Raw genomic sequence first — 18,560 nt, 5'->3', positions numbered from 1 at the left:
TATTTTAAAGGTTGCTTATATCATTCTGTTGTAAACTTACTTTATTCTAATGAATTTCCTTAGAAGTGGTCTCCAAAGTGATAATTTTAATTGGTGAATAATTTGAGCAGAATGATTATTTAGTAAAAGTGAGTGGAGTCCTTCAGATCTCGTAACCTCTTTCTCATTAGAAAATGATGGCATAGTTTGAAGAGAACCCAAATGAATATATTTTAAGATAATTGTCATGAGGCATATTTAGAAAGAAACAGCTGGTAAACACATTTTCCCAAGCTTACCCTGACTGACTTCTTCAGTTACACTAGAAAACAAACTGTAATATATCATGTTCAAAGGAAAAACACTCTTCTGAGTTAATTACTGGTAACATTAATTTTCTGATTCATGAACAGCTAGATGCTTTCTAAACAGCACTCCATTTTCCCAGTATCATTTATACTTAAGTATTTTGGATGAGTGTTTATTGAATTTAGGAGTTTTGTTCAGAAGGTTGGAAAGGAGTCAAAAATTGCATGGTAAGATTCTATAGAAATGTAACCAATTCCAATAAAAAGTCCTCTGTATGGAAGTACATTATGGAAATGACGTGGTTGTCAGACCTAATTGCTTGGCTTTTGAGTCCTCAGAAGAAATTCTACAGCCTTAGGGGTGTAGACTCAAAAGCAGCAGCATTTCTGGTTTCAGTTTAAATAAAACAATGAAATCCATCATTATTCAAGTCAATAGCAATAATTCACATGAATATGAATGCACTTTGATCTTATCCTTCAATTCATTGAAAGACACAGTCGTAATGAAAAAGAGAGATAATCTCTTTAACTTGGTCCAAAGCAAGTTGTTGGAGCTTTTCTTTCCTGAAAGACCATAGAAAGGAACTTTTCACTAAAGCCTTGCTTTCGTGTTTTTCAGGTGGAGGTGGGGAGTGTTGGGCAAGCTACAGGTCATTATGTTGCCCCCAGGAACCAAGTAGTGCTAACTTTCTTCTTTGAGGTAAACTGTCTTATTTAATGAACTTGACGTTTTGTGAAGCTTAAAGGTGAACCCCTTTCATAACATCATACCTAAGAAGCATTCTAGGAGGCATGTTGATTTGAGTTTACCATCAGATATGACTAAGACTATTAACTGTTTTCAGTATGTTTTAAAGATTAAATTAAATAGGATATTTCAAGCTGCATTGTCTTAGATTTGCAGTATCCAGTAGTAGCTCCTTAAGAATTCCTGTTGAACTGTGAAGACAGTTAACACCCTGCCTGTGCTGTATGAAAGTCACTTTAAAATATCATCTTATGCCTATTTAACCAATTTCCAGACACCTTTGGTGGGAAAACAACAAAGTTACAAGTTCTTATTCTTAGAATTCTGGAAACATCTGTCAGATATTTTTTACTACAGTCACCACATTCGAAATATAATTAGGTAAAAATATGCACAAATGAGGATATCTGATTAGTGCCACTGGCTTGGAAAATCTTTACCTTTTCAGAGTTCATTAAAGATATCCAAGCTTTATAGTAGTTATTAAGTTTTATTTCTCATAAGGGTTGTTGAACTTCTGGAATCCTCTGGAAATTCAACAAATATTTGTTGAGTTATGTTAAAGGGACTCCGGAGCATACAAAGATAAATAAGACAGGTGCTTGTCCTCAAGGAGCTTTAAACTTAAAAGTTTCAGCACATCTGTGATTTACATTAAATGTCAATCTAGAAAGAACACTCCACTAACTTAATAGCTGTTTAAAACCGGGTCAGTTGTTAAGAGCGATGAAATTTGGCAATGCATGTATTTCCCGGGGTTATCCTACTAGCTAATCAAAATATTTTGCTGGATACTTTGAAGATTTTTCTTCAATAAAAACTTGTTTAAAACATTAACAAGAGTTCTGTCAAACATTAAATCTACGTCCTAGAGCCACAGACATTAGAAAAGGCAGAAAGATTCCTAAAGGTTAATGTCAATCATTTTCTTTATGCATCCCCACTGCTGAGGTCTGGTGTGGTTCATCACATGAGATGAGGGAGAAAAAAGTGCTCCATCCACTTATGTATAAGAACAAGTATCTGGAGGTAATGTTTGAGCTACACAAGCAGTTGTATTATGAATTTCATGCAAAATATTCGTGGCAGACAAAGAAGAGGGAAGACTGTAGCGTTTGCCTGTGGTTATAACCCAGAGGAAAGCCACCTTTACCAAGGGCAGACACAACCCTAAGCTCTTTGTGTCGATGTTACTAGAGAGGGAGTGGGCATCTTGACTTCTTTCTTTACCACCATCCTTATTGCTGATATCTAGAAAAGCTTTTTAATGGACTGGCCATTGACAAAGAATTTCGGCTCAAGTTGGAGACAAGGGCACCTGGGGCTGGGACGAAGCCGAGCGCCGGGATCTCGGGGGCTCAGGTGCCTGCGCGGCAGCGTGCGCTTGGAGCCTATTTATCTATTGTCTGCCATGGGGGCAGGGCCGAGCCGAGCGAACTAGCTTTTGAGTGGAGCTGAGGGTCTTGGAGGATGAGGACCCGGAGGGGTGGGGGCGAGAGATGTCAACGAGGGCAACCTCTAGAGTTCTAAATGCTAGACACCGAGATGTACGAGGCGGCGGCGGTACCCGCGGCTGCAGCCCTGGCTGCAAATCGCCGTCGTGTGGTTGCTACTGGCAACCGAGCCTTTGCCGAGCGCGCAGCCCCGCAGCCCCTGGAAGGAAGGTGGCGAGGGGAAGCGGCGGCGCCGCGGCCGCCCTGGCTCGGCCGCCCGCAGGGCTCGCGCTCCCGCCCGCGCCCCGCAGTCCCTTCGGGCTGTGACCACTGCTGTGCGGCACGTAGGGCCCCGAAAGGCTCTCGGGTTGGGGGTGTCGCTGCCTCGGGAGCGTCAAATTACTGGCGTCCTCCGCGAATGCAACATGGCAGCTCTGGCTCAAAGACTGGGCTTTTTCAGTCCGCCGGGGAGGCGGGGGATGCGGACTCCGCTGCGCGCCCGCCGCCTCCCTTCCCAGCCGCGAGTCGGCCCTCCTGGCGCCCCCGCCTCCGAGCCGGGCCCAGCCAAGGGCAGCCGCGCGCGCCGACTCGCCGTGCGCTCGCCCCTCGGCCCTTTGTTCTCCACTCGATAGGCAGGCACCTCGCTCTTCGGGGGCTTTTAATGGAGACCGTGGAAGACAGGGTGACCCCGGGTGGGACGCCGACGTCCTGGCACTCCCCGGAGGTGTGTAGCTCCCCGGGTCTCCCGAGGGCTCCGGAGCGAGCTAAAAGCGCGAGTCCGGGATGCTAACTCGACACTACCCGAGGAGCCGCGTCTCGTCGGGTGGGTCCCTTTCTGCCAGGCCTGGCCCGCCTTTCTCTTCCTTACTTCCGAGAGGTGTGAGGCGGGAGGCCAGGGCTGGCACGCGACCCCCGCAAAAAGACAATGCCCGTCACCGCCCCAAGGAAATGAGATTCTCCGCAGGGGAGAGGAAAGCTGCGGGCTCGCAATCTGGGAAAAAGGGGGAGAAAAACACCCGTTAGTCCTGCGCTGGGCTCCACTCCGCATCACACTAGCCCTTGGGCGCGGGTGGAGCCCGGTGCAGCCCCGAGGTCCCCGCCCCGGGTCGAGGGGGAGCCGAGCCGCGGCGCCCTCCACCGCGAGTGGGGGAGGGGTCGGTGCTCCGGGGAAGGGGGGAGGCCAGGGGGAAATTTGCATTTTTAAAAACGGCGGTTCCGAAAAGACCTTGCCACGTAGACAAGCCAGTTGTGACGTTCAGCACAACGTGCTACTGAAATACCGAAATCCGCCACCAAATGGCGGCTCCTGCAGTCTGCCGCGCCGATAAAGAGGACTCGCCGGGCGTCGCCCATTTTAGGCCGCTTTCATTTCTCTGCTGTTACCCCGGTCCCCCTCCCCAAGCCGTCCCTTCCTCTCCCCGTTTTTGGGCGCACGTGGGACTCCTGGGTCAGAGAAGCGTTTCTGCCCCGGGGATCAGGCAGGCGCGGACTCTGCTGGAAACCGCTGCGTCCCGGCGGCTTTCAGCGGCGATATCCCAACCTCCGACCGCCCGCTCCTCTGCCCCGCCGGGGTCTCAATGGCGCCGGAGTGCGAGAGCACCGGACCTTCCAGGTTCGCCCTGCCCGGAGACCCAGGCTTCGCATTTGGGTCCCAAAGTGTGGTTCTTCGCCCAGATCTTAAGATTCCTATCGCGCAGCCACCCCTTCCTCGACACTGTAACCTGGTCAGGTTTTCTTCCCAGGGGATTAGAGCCCGTTCTACCCATTAAACAAGTTCAACTGGAGGACCCCCTTCGGGAAGGCTGAAGCTCAGCCTTCGGGAACCCTCAAATGGCGGTTTTATGTTTTGTTAATAATTTGGCTTACAGTCTTTCCAACAAAACGCTAAACTCCAAGGACACCTTGTTATTGAAGGAGAAAGGGCATAGGGTTTGAAGCAGCCGGAGGGAGGAGGGCAAAGCGAGACGATAATCTGGAATGGCCCCGCAAGGAATCGCTTCTGAGGGCTTTGCAGGCGACGCCGCCGCCTCCCAGGACGTGGGACACTTTCCTGCCCGCGCTGAGCTCGCGGCCCAGGGGCCAGTTGCCGCGCCTCGGTGTCCCGCCCGGTGGAGAGGCCTTCGGCAGGACGGGGGCCGCCTTGTGAGATCACGCGCACCCGGCTGTCGCCGCCGCTCGCCACCGGGTCCGGCCGTGGAGACACGACTTCGTTTTCCCGCCTCCCCAGCCTGCCAGGGCCTGGGAATCTCGCTTTCAAAATTGGCGGGATCCGAGTCCGCCGAGCCGAGGGTGGCGCGCGGCGCACGCGCAAAATGGCCTCCCGGTGCCCCGCGGCCTGGGCTCGAGCGTTGGGCCGGGTCGAACCCCGCGGCGCAATCGGGGGCGGAGGTCTGGGCTGTCGCTCTTTGCGGTCCTCGGAGAGCTGCTAGTTAAAAAATAAAACAGGGAGAAGGGCCGTTTTCTCTGTAACCGGTCCTTTTGGTAAACGCTCCCTAATCGGGAAGGCAGCGCTGCCGGGAAACGAAGGTCATTTTCTCCAGCCGGGCGTCCTGTGCCCTTTCCACCGGGCACCTGAACATAGGAAGCCTTTCTTTCTCTTTTTTTTTTTTAAGCCGTTGCTCTTTCCACCCTAATTACCCTCGCCCCCGCTTTATTTTGCAAGCAGCGCACTGCGCTCCTGTCTTCGGCTTTCTTTGAATATTTCCACTCGTGGGGGCACTTAGACTTAAGACTGGAGCTCCTGGACAGGCTTCGCTGTCTCCAGTAACTTCTTTATCCATCTCTGTAACGTTCTCATTCCTTCCATCCCAATTTTCGACGCGTTTCCCGAGTACCCTAGTCCGCAGCCTTCCGAGGGTCTGTTGGGTTCTAGCTAACTTTGAAGGACAGAGTTGAAGAGCGCCGAATCCGCACCGAACTTGAAATCACGTTCACTTTGAAGCTTGGAGTTGATGACCACCCAACAATCAGAGCAAGAAGTAACTTTTTTTTTTTTTTTTTTTAACTGAAATGTAGGTGACTCTGAGGGAACATCACTTGCTATTCTGGGAAATTCCCTTCTAATAGCCTCTGGAAGGGATATTTTAAGAAAACAGTCAGAAGAATGGGGATAATTTAACTCATCCATTGGAAGTTTTATTGAGTGCTTACTATTCATTTAGGGGGTTAAATGAGACTTCGGGTGAGTTTTCCACAGGCACTTGAACTTCTTCAGAAAACTCATAAGGATCCTGGAGTAGCCTTTCCAGTGATAAATGACTGTTGGTGTCGTCGACTTGATGAAGACAAAAAGTTGATGGTGAAGTCTTCATGTGAGACCTCTAGAAATTGCACATTCAGAAAAAGAAACTGGTGCAAATAAAGGAAATCCGTTTCAAGAACCAAAAGAAGAAAAAACGTTAAAAAAAAAATTAAGTGCGGAAACAGGAAACACTCGACTGTGTAAACATTTTCGGAGACTTTCATAATCAAAACTGGGCGATCTTGAGATTTGTAAGGAGATGGACAGGCTTCGCGGTGGTATTTCCCAAGTCTGATCTACTGGGAAGCTCTAATATGTGATACTTTCTCTTCCTTGTAAAGAACCCATCTATCTGAATTCTGTGGACCCAGTTTAATTCAAGGTTTTATTTTGGAGGAATCCGGATTTTTTTAAAGCGACCTTAGAAATAATCACCTGTTGTACTGTTCATTTTATACTTGAAGAAACATCCTCAAGCGAAGTGACCTTATCTAACCCAAGAGCCTTATGTTGGAGCTGCGTTCTGTGCTCTTTGAAACTTAGATGTTTTAAAGGTATATATATATATACTTTTAAGGGTCCTTTAAAATGTAATTTCATCAAGACCTTTTGTTTTGGATAAAAGGCGAGTAAAACTGTATGGAAGAAACAATCATTGTATTTCAAAATAACATGGAGCCTCCATTTCATGGAGCACCAAACTGAATCAGAATTTCCAACTGTCATTCCAGGGTAATGTCAGAAGGGAAAGATATATTTTTAAAACCTTTAAAATATAAAGAGAAATGAACAAAAATAACACTTCCTTCACCTCAGGATTCTAAAGGAGACTAGGTTCCATGTGCAAATTGTTTCTAAAATTAAAATCCCATCTTCTCCAAAGACTACCATAAGCTATTTTTCAAAAACCAAACATTTTCATTTCTTCTTGGCCAGTTCAAGTAGGATTTCACATGGATTCCTTTTACATTGCTATTAAGGTTTCATAGCAAAACTTTTTGATAGGCCTATACAACGAGTGTACCGAAAGACTTCACAAATCAACTGCAACTCCAATATTGGGAAAAGAATAAGAGGAAAGGATGAAGGAAAGCCCCTATCAGCTTACTCTGCCTGTTGCATTGTACCTCCAAAGGTCCTAACATTTGCACATATGGATAAGGAAACAAAGCAATATGGTTGGTAGGTTAAGTCAACTGAAGGGCAACTTTTTTTTTCAACTCAGAGCAATTAACGGCCGGCAATTTTAAAAGCAAAAAGGTACTTGTAAAGTGGTATGCATGTGTAAAGCAAGATAGATCACTATTTATACAACAGGAACCAGCCTCATTCTTTTTTTGCATTTAAGCTAAAATCTGTGAAATCAATTTAGGCATTTTCTGTGGAATATTTTTAGCTCTAACTTTGTGGTACAGAATCCCAGAATACTGTTCAGAAGCAAAAGCCAAACTTAAAGCCGACTTTTCACGCGCTCTGCCTTGATTGCTAAGAGTTAAAAAGTTAGCAGCTTTGATATGGGTTTTTGTAACACTGAAATTTTAAGTGGTAGTTTAGCAAAAGTTTTAAAGCCTAATTGTCAAACCCGTGACGGCTGCTTATAGAATACAAAACATTATACTCTCTTCTGTTTTATTAAAAGACAAATTTTAGCTGAAATATTAAAGCTTAAGCAATTTTCAAATTGAGTAGGGGGGAAATTCCTCTTTCAAACAAAATAAATGGACATGTTTTCAAGTATGGTGAAATAGTGTTAGGTAAGCCATAAATGCAATATCTGATATTTTACTAAGTAATTTCAAAAATAAGTCCATAAAAAGGTTGAGATGTAAAATCTTTGAGTTCCGTGTTGATCCTATGACTTGGTTTTGTGTAAGTCAAATGACAATCCACTAGCACTTTAAGTTTTTAGCCTTTGAAAACTATTTTTGCATTTTTTATATACACAGTCATATCCAAAGTAAAAACATCACTTGAAACTTCCATTAACTTTTTTTTTTTGTCTTGGATAACATCATGAACAACTTAAGAAGAAAAGCCTAGAAAAATGAGTTAAATTCACCAAAATTGGCAAACATGGGTAACTTTTACTTCAAAGATTGTAGAGTAAATAAACAGATACATCTTTCAATTGGGCTTTCAAGCAATTATACAACAAAGCACGTACTCTCAGCAACATCACCAAGACAGCGATGGATGTTCTTCAGCTTTTACCTGTTGTAATCCACCATAGGGTTTCCAAAACTTCTGCACATTGTGCTTTTCATATCAAATTTTTATTAAAGTCTTAGCTATTTTCTAAATGAATATCCTTTTTATTGGATTTTTTCCAATTACAAATGAAATTTAATTTTACATCTATCATTAGAAACAACACTTACAATGGGACTGTACAAATTTAGGTCAAAATAAAAATATATGTATTTTGTGGTTTCATAAAACTTCATTTACTGTATCTTTAAAGAAAGCAGAAGTAACAGCAATATATGTAAAAGTAATGATTTAATGACTATAAGCAAGACAGAGCAATAGAATTGTGCTTCTTTTGCAGACGGGGGACAATGAAATGTTTAACTACAATTTCCCCATACAAACATGAAACAATATTCATAGAGAATAAACACCCTCACAAATAACTGATGGGTGATGAACAAGTTCGACCAAAGCAAAACACAAACTGAAAATTGTTGGGGATATTCATACTTTAAATTCAACATGCTCACTCTATTTAAAAACTAATACCTGTAGAAGCTCACAATAAATTGCTTCTATTTCCAGACGTTACAGAGAGGGCATATTCCACTGTTTATAACTGTAAAAGCAATTCTTAAATTTGAAATTTCCACTATGCCACATATTAAAATAATTTTAGATAAAATGCCTTCTTCCAGCAATTTGCTGGTTTATTTAAAATACTTTTTAGAATTACAGCGATCAATATGCATTTTAAAAACATATTAATTCCATCATAAGCAATGGGAAATGAAGAAAGCATTTCCAATTTCCTTAGTGAAAAGTTTTTCTTTAATGCAACTATTAATTTTAAAAGTAAACAGGTATTACTAGAGAAAAGTCAGTATTACGATACGCCAATCGCTTCCAATGGAACAAAATTTAGAATTAGATATCCACATTAAAAATATTCTGTGGTGATAAGGCTCAAACATAGGTATCTGCAAAGGTCGAACCAGTTGGGAGAATTTTAACAACCATCTCTGAATGCATGAAACACAATATTTTCTTTATAGTATTTATAAATATATCATACAATACTGTTTCCTGTTATGTCGTATACCAATATGGCATTGTACAATAAGCATAATGCCATCTGATTCATACAAAAGCGAATCATTTAAACAAGTCAGTAAAATAAACGGTAGTACCCGCTTTTAGGCTTACAGATTGTAAAACTGAAGTTTACTTTCCTTTGATCGGTTTTGCGCAGCAACAGAGAAGTAAAAATCAAACAGGAATCAAAATGGCTAAATATGCAAGAAATTGTTATTCACAGTGACATGGCTACACAGAATGCATTATTCTCTGCATATTCTTTCCATTTGTTGAATTTCAAGATAAAAAGCACTTGTTTTCTACAGGTTCACAAAACAGCATAATAACAAGAACAGTCAGGGAGGATGTAATGTAGGCGTTAGTTGAGATTAACAAACTATGGCCCAACGTTTATATCCACCGCAGAAGATTTTCAAATCCAAACAATGGTTACAGAAACCATTTCACGTCTGTCCTAACACACAGAAAAACATCTTGCCTGCTTTCTCAGAAACCAATTCTTTCGAGAAATAATCTTTCTTTTCAATTAACGTCCATATGAATATCACATCTAGTCCATCTTTTATAGCCAAATTTAACGTCACTACAAAAGAAAGCAAATTGGACGATAGTCACATGTATTAGCATCTATAAAGCTGTAATGGCATGAAGATATCTATATAAATCAGGGGTTTAAAATTTTTTTCCTCAACAGTCTCAGGCATCAACCAGATGAAGTTGCTGACGACCCATTTACCGACGATTTTCGAGGTCTATTGGCAAAGGAAGATTGGTGGTTACCGCTGGGGCTGCTGCTGGTTCCATTCATAGTGCTGGAAATGTGAGGAAACTGAGGATGAGGAGACTGGACTGGAGTGCCGGGGCTGGGCAAACAAGAAGAGGTGGAGGGAATACCTCCTGCTGGGCTGTTGGCCTTGTCACTCCCAGAGTCACTTTCCAGTTCTCCAGCGTTTGTCAGTCCATCTCTCTGATGACTGATCTTCATTCTTTTACAAGTAGGTCGAACTCTGTATTTCAAAGGAAGCGGACCATTCTGTAAAGTTAAGAGGGAAAAAAAAAATCAGTCTTAGATCTTTAAGTACAGTCTATCAAAGTAACCTGCGAGCGTCAGGTAGGCTACTTACCCTTCTCCAGGTGTAAATGTAGGCAATATCCATTAGTGTATAGTAATCCTTTAAAGGTTCCTCTTCATACATGACATCAATCTGTTGAAAAACAACACTTCAATTATTAAGCATCACAAAGAATGATGGTAAATCTAGATTTTTTTTGCCGTCTAAATAGAATCCAAAAATGCTTTTAAAAAACATTTTCTCCAAACATTTGGACAAAGAAAGAATCCCTCTGGAAACTTCAAATGAGGGAAAACATTTCTTGAAATTATTAAGGGATTTGTTTTCATAGCGTAAAACAGAATCCATACCAAATATTTTACGAGCTATTTCCAAATAAAGTACTAAATTAAAAAAAAAAAAATTCCGTTGCTTTTTTGGGTTTAGAATCCAAGAAGAAAACTGTCATTGAAATTTTTTTTAAAAAGGTTTACATAAAATGCATGAAGACTGTAAAGTAGATACCTGGAAAGTGTTAGGTATGTCCATTTTACTTCTGAGAAACTTTCTCAGGTGCATCACAGTCATTGCTGCTGGGCATCGCAAATATCTTTTATCATTCACCTAAGGGCATATTTAAGAAAAATAATTTTTTAAAATTCCTAACTTTAAGATTTTTTTTTAAAAGTCAAAAAAAGTAGATAGATGTCTGAGTATGATAAAAGGTACGAATACCAAAGCTGAGATTTGACTAAGTTCTCAGCTATACTTTGAGTTTGCTATTATTATAAATACTAAATGAACAGATTCCTTCAGTACATCAAAGCATTAAACATTAATTACTGAAAATATTTTGTAAGAATAGTAATCATATATAAGATAAATTCTATCTAGTAACTATCGAATATAGATCACTCTTAAACATCAAACATGATGATTTTCTTCTATTTGATAGCAACATCTGACTCTAGGATATTCTAAAGGGCAACATACACCCTCATAAAATCTAGAATCCAAACAATGCATCTTCTATGTGTTTTTGTATCATGGAACATACCTCCTCCTTAGATTTCTCCTTGTCTTTATTTACTTTCCGATCCAATCTAAGAAACAGATAATTTATTAGGCAAACAATGTATCTAATAAATACATCAGCATAAAACACATTTCCTTAAGAATTACCTGTTCTGGTCAAAGAATTCAATGGATAAACTTATTATTTCATCATCAGTTATAATTCTCTTATCTTCATCTGCAACTTCTCCTCTATCTTCATTAGAGCCATTGGCAGCTATAAAAACATTTTTAAATTCAATTTTTAAGAATTAAATATTTAATTAAATATTATACATACAGAAGAATGGAATTGGTACTTTAAGCTTAATTTTAATAAATTACTGAATAAGTTCTCCCTCCAAATAAAATGTCTTTCCCCCTCTAAAGAGTTTACCATCAGCTGAAGGATGAGCTGCATAAAAGTCCCTTCTTCTCTTCATTTCATCTAAAGAGGAGGAAAAAAAAGACTTAAACATAGCAGGTAAAACTGATAAATACTTTTTAGAAATTCATTTTTAAGCAAGTTACTCACTTTTGAAAAGCCCTGGAACTAATTTGTATACAATATCTTGAAGAGTTTTATCTGACCTGAAAAAGAATAAATTAGAAAATAAACTATCAACTAATATGGCAAACACTAAAAATGTTCATAAGTTTTTAAACATTCTTTGTTTTCTCTGTTATAGTATTTTACTTGATTGTAACACTGTCTATAACTACATCAACATGATAATTATGAGGATAAAATTTCTTTATGTAGTAGCACTGTTTTTAAATTAGTAGAAAGAATACTCTATTTTATATTCACTAATAAATTCTTCACATTTCACTAAGTCAAGAAAAGTGTGCCTTCCAAATTACTGAATTAGCTAATATGAAAGAGAACAAAGAGGAGAGAATGGAAGCAGTTTAAACACATGCACTCTTGCCTGTCACAAGGTCAATAAAGCAATGCAAAAATGGAGAACTAATTCCATTTTTAAAAATGATTTTAAAAAATCTTAAAATCCCTTGAATAATATTGAACTCTGTTTAAAGTTAGTCATCATTAAAATGGCCAAGAAATTAAGGGCTATCCTCCTCCACAACGTACACGCAGTAGACGGGGACTGAAGGGTAAATTTTGTGTGAAAAAATAAACACTAAATTCAGTAATTATGCAATTCCAATAACAATTACAAACAATATTTTTAAACATTTTCCTACCTTATATTCAGTAGTGGTCTGGTCTTGTGAACTTGGACATCACAGATAGGACAATACTTGCTGGTCTCCAGGTAACGCACAATACACGTTTTACAGACTAGAAATAAAAACACAAATTTTTTAAAGTTCAGGAGGTAGATGCTAAGCAATAAAATTAGTGTCATAAATAGAGAACTAGTAGTAACAAAATAGTAAATACCAAAAGATATTTCTAATTAAATAAACAAACTCAGTTAACATCCTGAGAACACTTAAACAATTTATATTTATACAATATTTTATTAAATATGCATTAACAAAAAGTCACTAAATGCAAGAGCAGAAAACGACTTCTTCATTTTGTACCAACATTCTCAAGGACAGTGGGAATTGTTTTCAAATTTCAGGACAAGATGTTAAATATACACGACACAAGAAAAGGTCTAAAACTGTGTACTTACAGGAATGTAGACATTCTATTATGGTTGTGGCATCAATGAAGTACCCTCCACAAAGCACACACATTAGGTGGGGATTTAGCTCAGTGATCTTGATTCTGGTTGTTCGATGCATTTCTGCTTGATAAAAGATCCTGCAAGACAAAGAAATACTGGCCATAATTCACAGAAGGAGAATCGAGATTATCTCCAACTCCCAGTAACTATATGCTCTGAAATGCTGAAGGAGTTCATAAAACTCGTTTAACACTGTGCAGCTGGACTGTCCCAACGTCTTCTACAGAAGGAATTCACTGATCAGACCTCAATCAATTCTACTGAAAAGGTGAAAAAGGATCCAAGAAAAGTAATCTCTGGTCCCTCAGGTCATTCCAGGAGGGAGAAGAAAAGGTCTGGGGTGGGGGCTGGGAGCTGAGAGCATTCGGGTCTCTTTCTTCCATTTGTCCTCCAGCCCAGCAGCCCCACGGCTGCTGCAGACGCTACACGCTCCCCGCAGATATTTACCAACCGCTAGGGCTTGTTCCAGGACTCCAAATTTAGGGTAAAACTTCCTTATGGATCTTCGATCGAAAATCCAGGAGCATGCCCTGGCTTCCCAGGGGTTCTGGTTGTTTTAAGCGGTTCCGGCAACCAGAACCTGGCACGTTTTGACGCGATACAAAGGGAAAGCAAATTCTGCTCTATCTGCATCCCTGGCATTTCCGGAGCTGGGTGCTGGGGCCGCAGGAGAAGCACCTCGAGTCGGCCTCGGGCTGGGGCCTGAGCGCGCGGACGCCCGGGGGCCGAGGGGCCGGGATGCGGAGGGGCGGGTCCGGCGGCGCCCGGGGCTCCGTCTCGCTCCGGATTCGGAACTCGCCTCTGTCGGGGTTTCCATAGCAACTTACACTTACACTTGGCATCCGGCCACCGCTGCAACTCCGCGCGGAGCCGGGCCGAGCCCGTAGCTTCGGCAGGCGTGCGGGGCTGCCGGGCGGCGGCAGCGGCGGGCGCGGGGGAGGGGCCGGCACGGCGCGGGGGCGGGGCCGCGCGGGGGCGGGGTGGGGTGCGGGCGCGCAGCGCGGGGGTGGGGCGGCCCCACGAGGCCCGAGGCGCAGGGGAGCAGGATCCTGGCCCGAGGCGACCCGGCAGACAGGCTGGGAGACCCCGGAGCGTGCAGTGGTAAAGGAAAATGCAAACCGCACTCCGGCCATTTCGGACACTCTCGGGGGCCTCTTTCCACGTCGACTCGGCGCGAAGAGCTTCTTTCAGATCTTTACTCTTTCGGTCTCTCCTGTTAGCAATCACTAGGTCAAAAATTTCATGAAGGGATCTTTTGAGAATTGCCAACTGTGCACTTAGCCCGAAACCGTCAGGGCTCAAATTGCAGAGATGTTTATTGAACTGAAACTCTTTAAAGCTTTCTTCTCTAATAGGAAGTTCTCCTGTAGATTAGGATGAGCGATACAAAGTTTTGGAAAGGCTGAAAACTGAAATCTGTTTCACAGCAGACGAGGAGTGGGCAAAGCCTTGTGTTTTACCTGAACTATGCTGGATAGAGGCAAGAAAAACTACCTGAATCGACGACAGTGACAATAAGTAAAGGACCATGTGACCAGCCCATTCCCAACGCTAAATCAACACCTTGTCAACCCAGAGCACCGATAGCAGAGAAAAACAAATGTCATTTTCTCAGCCTCACCTCCATGCAAACCCCACACAATGAAATGCTATTCCCAATAGATATCATATGTTACAGAAAAGTCACGGTGGGGAACTGGCAGCAACAATACAACAGCGGACAATCAGGGAAGTCAATTACTTCGTGCAGTATGCTTGAAAAATGCATTTCTTACTCCCACTTCATTCATTTCAGAATCTGAAATAAGACTAAGCTTCCAGACTTATCTGAAGCACATTCTCAAAGCTGCCTTGAATAGAAATCTAGGAACTTGTGAAACTTGAAGATGCATCTGAGGTTTTAATTCTCAGGGAATTTTAATGCAGAAGAGGGAAATACTAATCAACACAGCTCAATGGCTGAAACTAAAAGTTTTAGAGTACTAAAAACACACACACACACACACACAAACGGTAAAAACAAAACAAAGCCTCTTTTATGAAAAGTGACCACAGTGGCAACCAGTGACTTCAACCAGAAAACGTCATGTGTGACTCCTCAGTTATCTTTGGATGACTTGTTTAGAGGAATATTGTCAACATATTGTTAATATAAATCTAAGTGGGATTACAGAGGAGTTGTGGATGGAGCAGTGTCCCTAAAGAGTAGCAATATTTAATTCTATTGTACTTGGTGATTAAAGACAAGCCTTCTGGGTTCTCAAAGAAAACTCTCCTTATGAAACTGCAGGACCTTTACTAGAAAGATAGTTAGCAAGGTGATACTTCTGTCCCCTTGCAAAAGCACATCACACTAATGCCACCGATCATGAAGTTCAGGAAGGGGCATCAATAAAAACAGCTGCCTTTATTTCTCCTCTACTTTACATAAAATCAACACCAGACAAACACAAATATTAACACACAGAACAATCAGACCTCAGTGAAAGGTTATCTACTGGTTGGCTCTGAACGTTTAAGTCTCATGTACTTGACCAAAACCCTTTCAAATTCATCTTAAGTGTTAATTCACACAACTCCTCTACTTCAATTCACAAGAATTTGACCACAACCCTATAACCATTTATAATGCTAGTAAATACCACTTTGTTACTTGTATAAGAATCAGTTCTTTATCTTTTTATACCACTTGAAAGTACTGGGAACCTAATGAAGACTTCCAAAACATCTGACATGCTTGATAAGGCTTCAGAAACAATCTCTTGCACCTTAGAAAGGAAAACCTTCTAGGTTCCACCACAGAAACTGCCAGTTAAGCAAGCAAAAATGCATCAAACATACAATGGAAGAGATACTCAATAGTTTAAACTTGCCATTATAACATACTCAGTTGGGGCTGTCACTTTTGTTGGAGGCCTAACACCAGTAATGTCAAAATGAAGGAAAACAGAAGCAAGTTCTTATGTTAACAATCAGCTTGACTATTGCAATCTAACAAATGCAAATGAACTCCATAACCCCAGTTGGGGCTCCCAGCCCAATACAAGTATGGGTAAAGTTGGGGATAACTTGACTTCTAGGGAGAATTTTACATTTGGGGGAACTTAATGTACATCCAAGAACTTGATGGTAGAACATTAATGGATTTTTCAAGTATAACTAAATGCTCACTTTTCTTACAGAAGCGTGTGTATATGTGTGTGTATACATACACACATGCATACACAGTGACTTATATGGCTTTAAAGATACTAGGTGTAAATGTACACAAGTAGGTTATTTCAAACACCTTTGCACTTTGGGGCAGATGTATGGGAATGAACTCAAATATTAAAAAAAAATGTTTGCCCACAAAATCAACCTCTAAGGGATTCTACTTAAAATAAAACTCAAATGTTAATATAGTCTCATAAGTTAGCATATGCTGTTAACAATTGGCATCCTTAAGTTTCAAGACTTTAGCGTGGCATATAATATGTTTCCAGAACTTTGGGGTTAAGCTTCCTATAAAATATAGGTTGAACTACTCATAACATTCTAGGCATCACCAACCTACACTTGGATTTGAATAAATATGCCCAGAATTTTGCCTACTTTAAGGGAAGGGGTTAATACATGCTTGTATTTCAAATACTGAACCGTGACCACTAAGCCCACTAAATCCTTTTATTGCAATTGGGAATGATCAAAGTCTCTATACTTGTTTACTTCCAATTATTAACTGTAAATCTCTGGGGAAAAGATCATGCTATATGGCTGTCAAACCCAAAAGACTGCGTAAACATATGCCATCAACTTTTTAGTGCTCGTTTTCCAAAGCATCTCCTCACCACATGACCTAAGCTGACATTTAGCAAAACCTGTAAAACGTTGTGGACTTAAGTCATGGTTCTAAGTGCATCCCATACTAGAGGCTGAGAGAAAAACTGTAGTCTCTGAGAGAGAAAAAAACAAAAAGAGGAAAAAAGAAAGAGAGGAAACCTCTTGCAGGACTAACGTCCACTCACCATCATCACTCCAAAAAAAGCTCCAAATTTGAAATGCTCACTTCCCAGTGAGCACGTCCCAAGTAATGTTTGAAGAACTTATCCAAGACTCTCAACAAATAACACCTTGAAAACTTTACCATTTTAAACACAAACGCAGGAGACCTTGGAAACAACTGGGAACCGCCATCTTACAAGCCATCCAATTTCTCACAAGTGTCCCTCCAACTTAAGTTAATAACATTTTTGTTCGGGCTCTCACCAGCCTAACATCCACCTTGGCGGGATCGCTGCCCCCCACGCAACCCGTCCCTATAAAATGGGGGCGTTCTCTGGCTGTTTAAACCCCTCCAAAGCCCTTTCTTCGGGAGAGGAGAGAAGCCACTTGACCCAAGCAGCTCCCGATTTCAGGCACCCGTCCCCGTTTCATCAAAATCTACCTCTCAACAAAAGGCGCCGTGGCCGGGAGAGCCGCAGAAGCTGCAAATAGAAGTGTTCTTCTCGGGGGCCATGTGCGTCGCGAGGGTGTAGAGGGGCGCTCGGGGGAGAAAGGAACTAAAACGTGGGGCCGCGCGCGGCGCGTCCGGGCTGGAGCGGGCGGCGGCTGGAGCGGCGCCGAGGCCGGCTGGCGGCGGCGGCGCGGGCTGCGGGTCGGTCCCGGCGCCGCGGGAGTCGGCGGGCGGCGGCGGGCGCGCGCTCGCGGGCGCGGGCGGCGCGCGGGGCCGGGCGGCGCGCGGGGCCGGCGGGCGGCGGGCGGCGGCGGCGCGGGGCTCGGCGCCCACGCTGTCAGCGCCCTCCCGGCCGGCGCGGGCGAGGCGCGGGGGGGGCCGCTCCCAGTCCACCGGCGGCCGGCCCGAGCCCGGCGCGACCCCCGCCGCCCCCAGGCCCCGTCCCGGAGGCGCCTCGCCTCCTACGTACCCGGAAAAAGCAGCCGGCGAGAAGCGATCGCAGCGGGCGGAAAAGACAATGAAAGTTAAAAGTCGTTCAGCAGAAAATGAATGTGAGCCAAGCGGCCATCTTGAAGCGAGCTGCAGACGCTGCTGTCAATGGGCAACGAGCGCAGCCGAGAGGAGCCGCGGCCGCCGCGCTCGGCTCATGCTGCCTCCCGAGCCCGGCCTCCTCCTCCTCCTCCGCCTCGGCCTCCTCCTCTGCGGCCTCCTCCTCCTCCTCCTCGGCCTCCAACGCCTCCTCCTCCTGGGCCTCCTCCTCCTCCTCCTCGGCCGCCGCCGCCTCCTCCCGCTCCGCACTCGGGGGAGGGAGCGCGCGGAGGGGGCGCGATCAGTATTATTCTGCGGGGCTGGGAGGTGTTTCTAATCCGGATCGGGGCTCCCTCGCCAACATCCCCATTGTCTCGCCCCGATCTCTGCCTTTAATACTACGATTATTATTTCATAGTTGCCGTGGGGGGAGGAGGGGGGGTGGGGGGCGCCGTGTGTGTGCGTGCGGAGAGGCGGGGGGAGGGGAGGAAGGCTGAGGAGGGGGGAGGGGAGGGTGGAAAAAAAAAAAAAAGCACCGCTGAAGGCAGAGTGGAAACTGACACCGGCTCCAAAATGGCTCAGAGTCCGCCCGCCCCCTCCCCCCGCCGCCCCCCCACCGGGTCACGTGCTCCCCTCATTCCTTAAGGGCGGCCTGGGAATTAGTGTCGGTGTAGTCGGGCCCGCGGCCGCCCCCTCCCCTCGGAGCAGCGCGACCCGGCCCCCTCCCCCTCGCTCGGCGCGGCGGCGGCGCTGGCGCGGCTGCGGAGACATTTCTCCACAGCGCCACAC

The 18,560-nt window shown here is 43.8% G+C and overlaps 1 protein-coding gene across 4 annotated transcripts; it reads right to left on the bottom strand.

Annotated features, from left to right (window-relative positions):
- Positions 1–7,776: 7,776 nt before the first annotated feature.
- Positions 7,777–18,423, bottom strand: BMI1 (BMI1 proto-oncogene, polycomb ring finger). 4 transcript variants are annotated; one of them, XM_082385663.1, is made up of 10 exons: positions 17,713–18,423; positions 12,755–12,885; positions 12,315–12,411; positions 11,641–11,696; positions 11,503–11,553; positions 11,235–11,343; positions 11,110–11,155; positions 10,578–10,676; positions 10,125–10,205; positions 7,777–10,033 (listed from the first exon to the last, which is right to left on the bottom strand). In XM_082385663.1, the coding sequence occupies exons 2-10, from the start codon at positions 12,864–12,866 to the stop codon at positions 9,704–9,706; spliced, it is 981 nt and encodes a 326-aa protein (XP_082241789.1). In that variant the 5' UTR covers positions 12,867–12,885; positions 17,713–18,423; the 3' UTR covers positions 7,777–9,703. The 4 variants fall into 4 exon arrangements, with proteins under 4 accessions (XP_082241789.1, XP_082241790.1, XP_082241792.1 ...); XM_082385664.1 differs by lacking the exon at positions 17,713–18,423 and adding an exon at positions 17,235–17,421; XM_082385666.1 differs by lacking the exon at positions 17,713–18,423 and adding an exon at positions 13,642–13,731.
- Between the last annotated feature and the right edge of the window lie 137 nt (positions 18,424–18,560).

This window comes from Balaenoptera borealis (genome assembly GCF_965194805.1).
Source record: "Balaenoptera borealis genome assembly, chromosome: 3".
NCBI lineage: Eukaryota > Metazoa > Chordata > Mammalia > Artiodactyla > Balaenopteridae > Balaenoptera > Balaenoptera borealis.
Note: the sequence above shows the minus strand (reverse complement) of the source record. Positions and strands in the feature narration are given on the sequence as shown.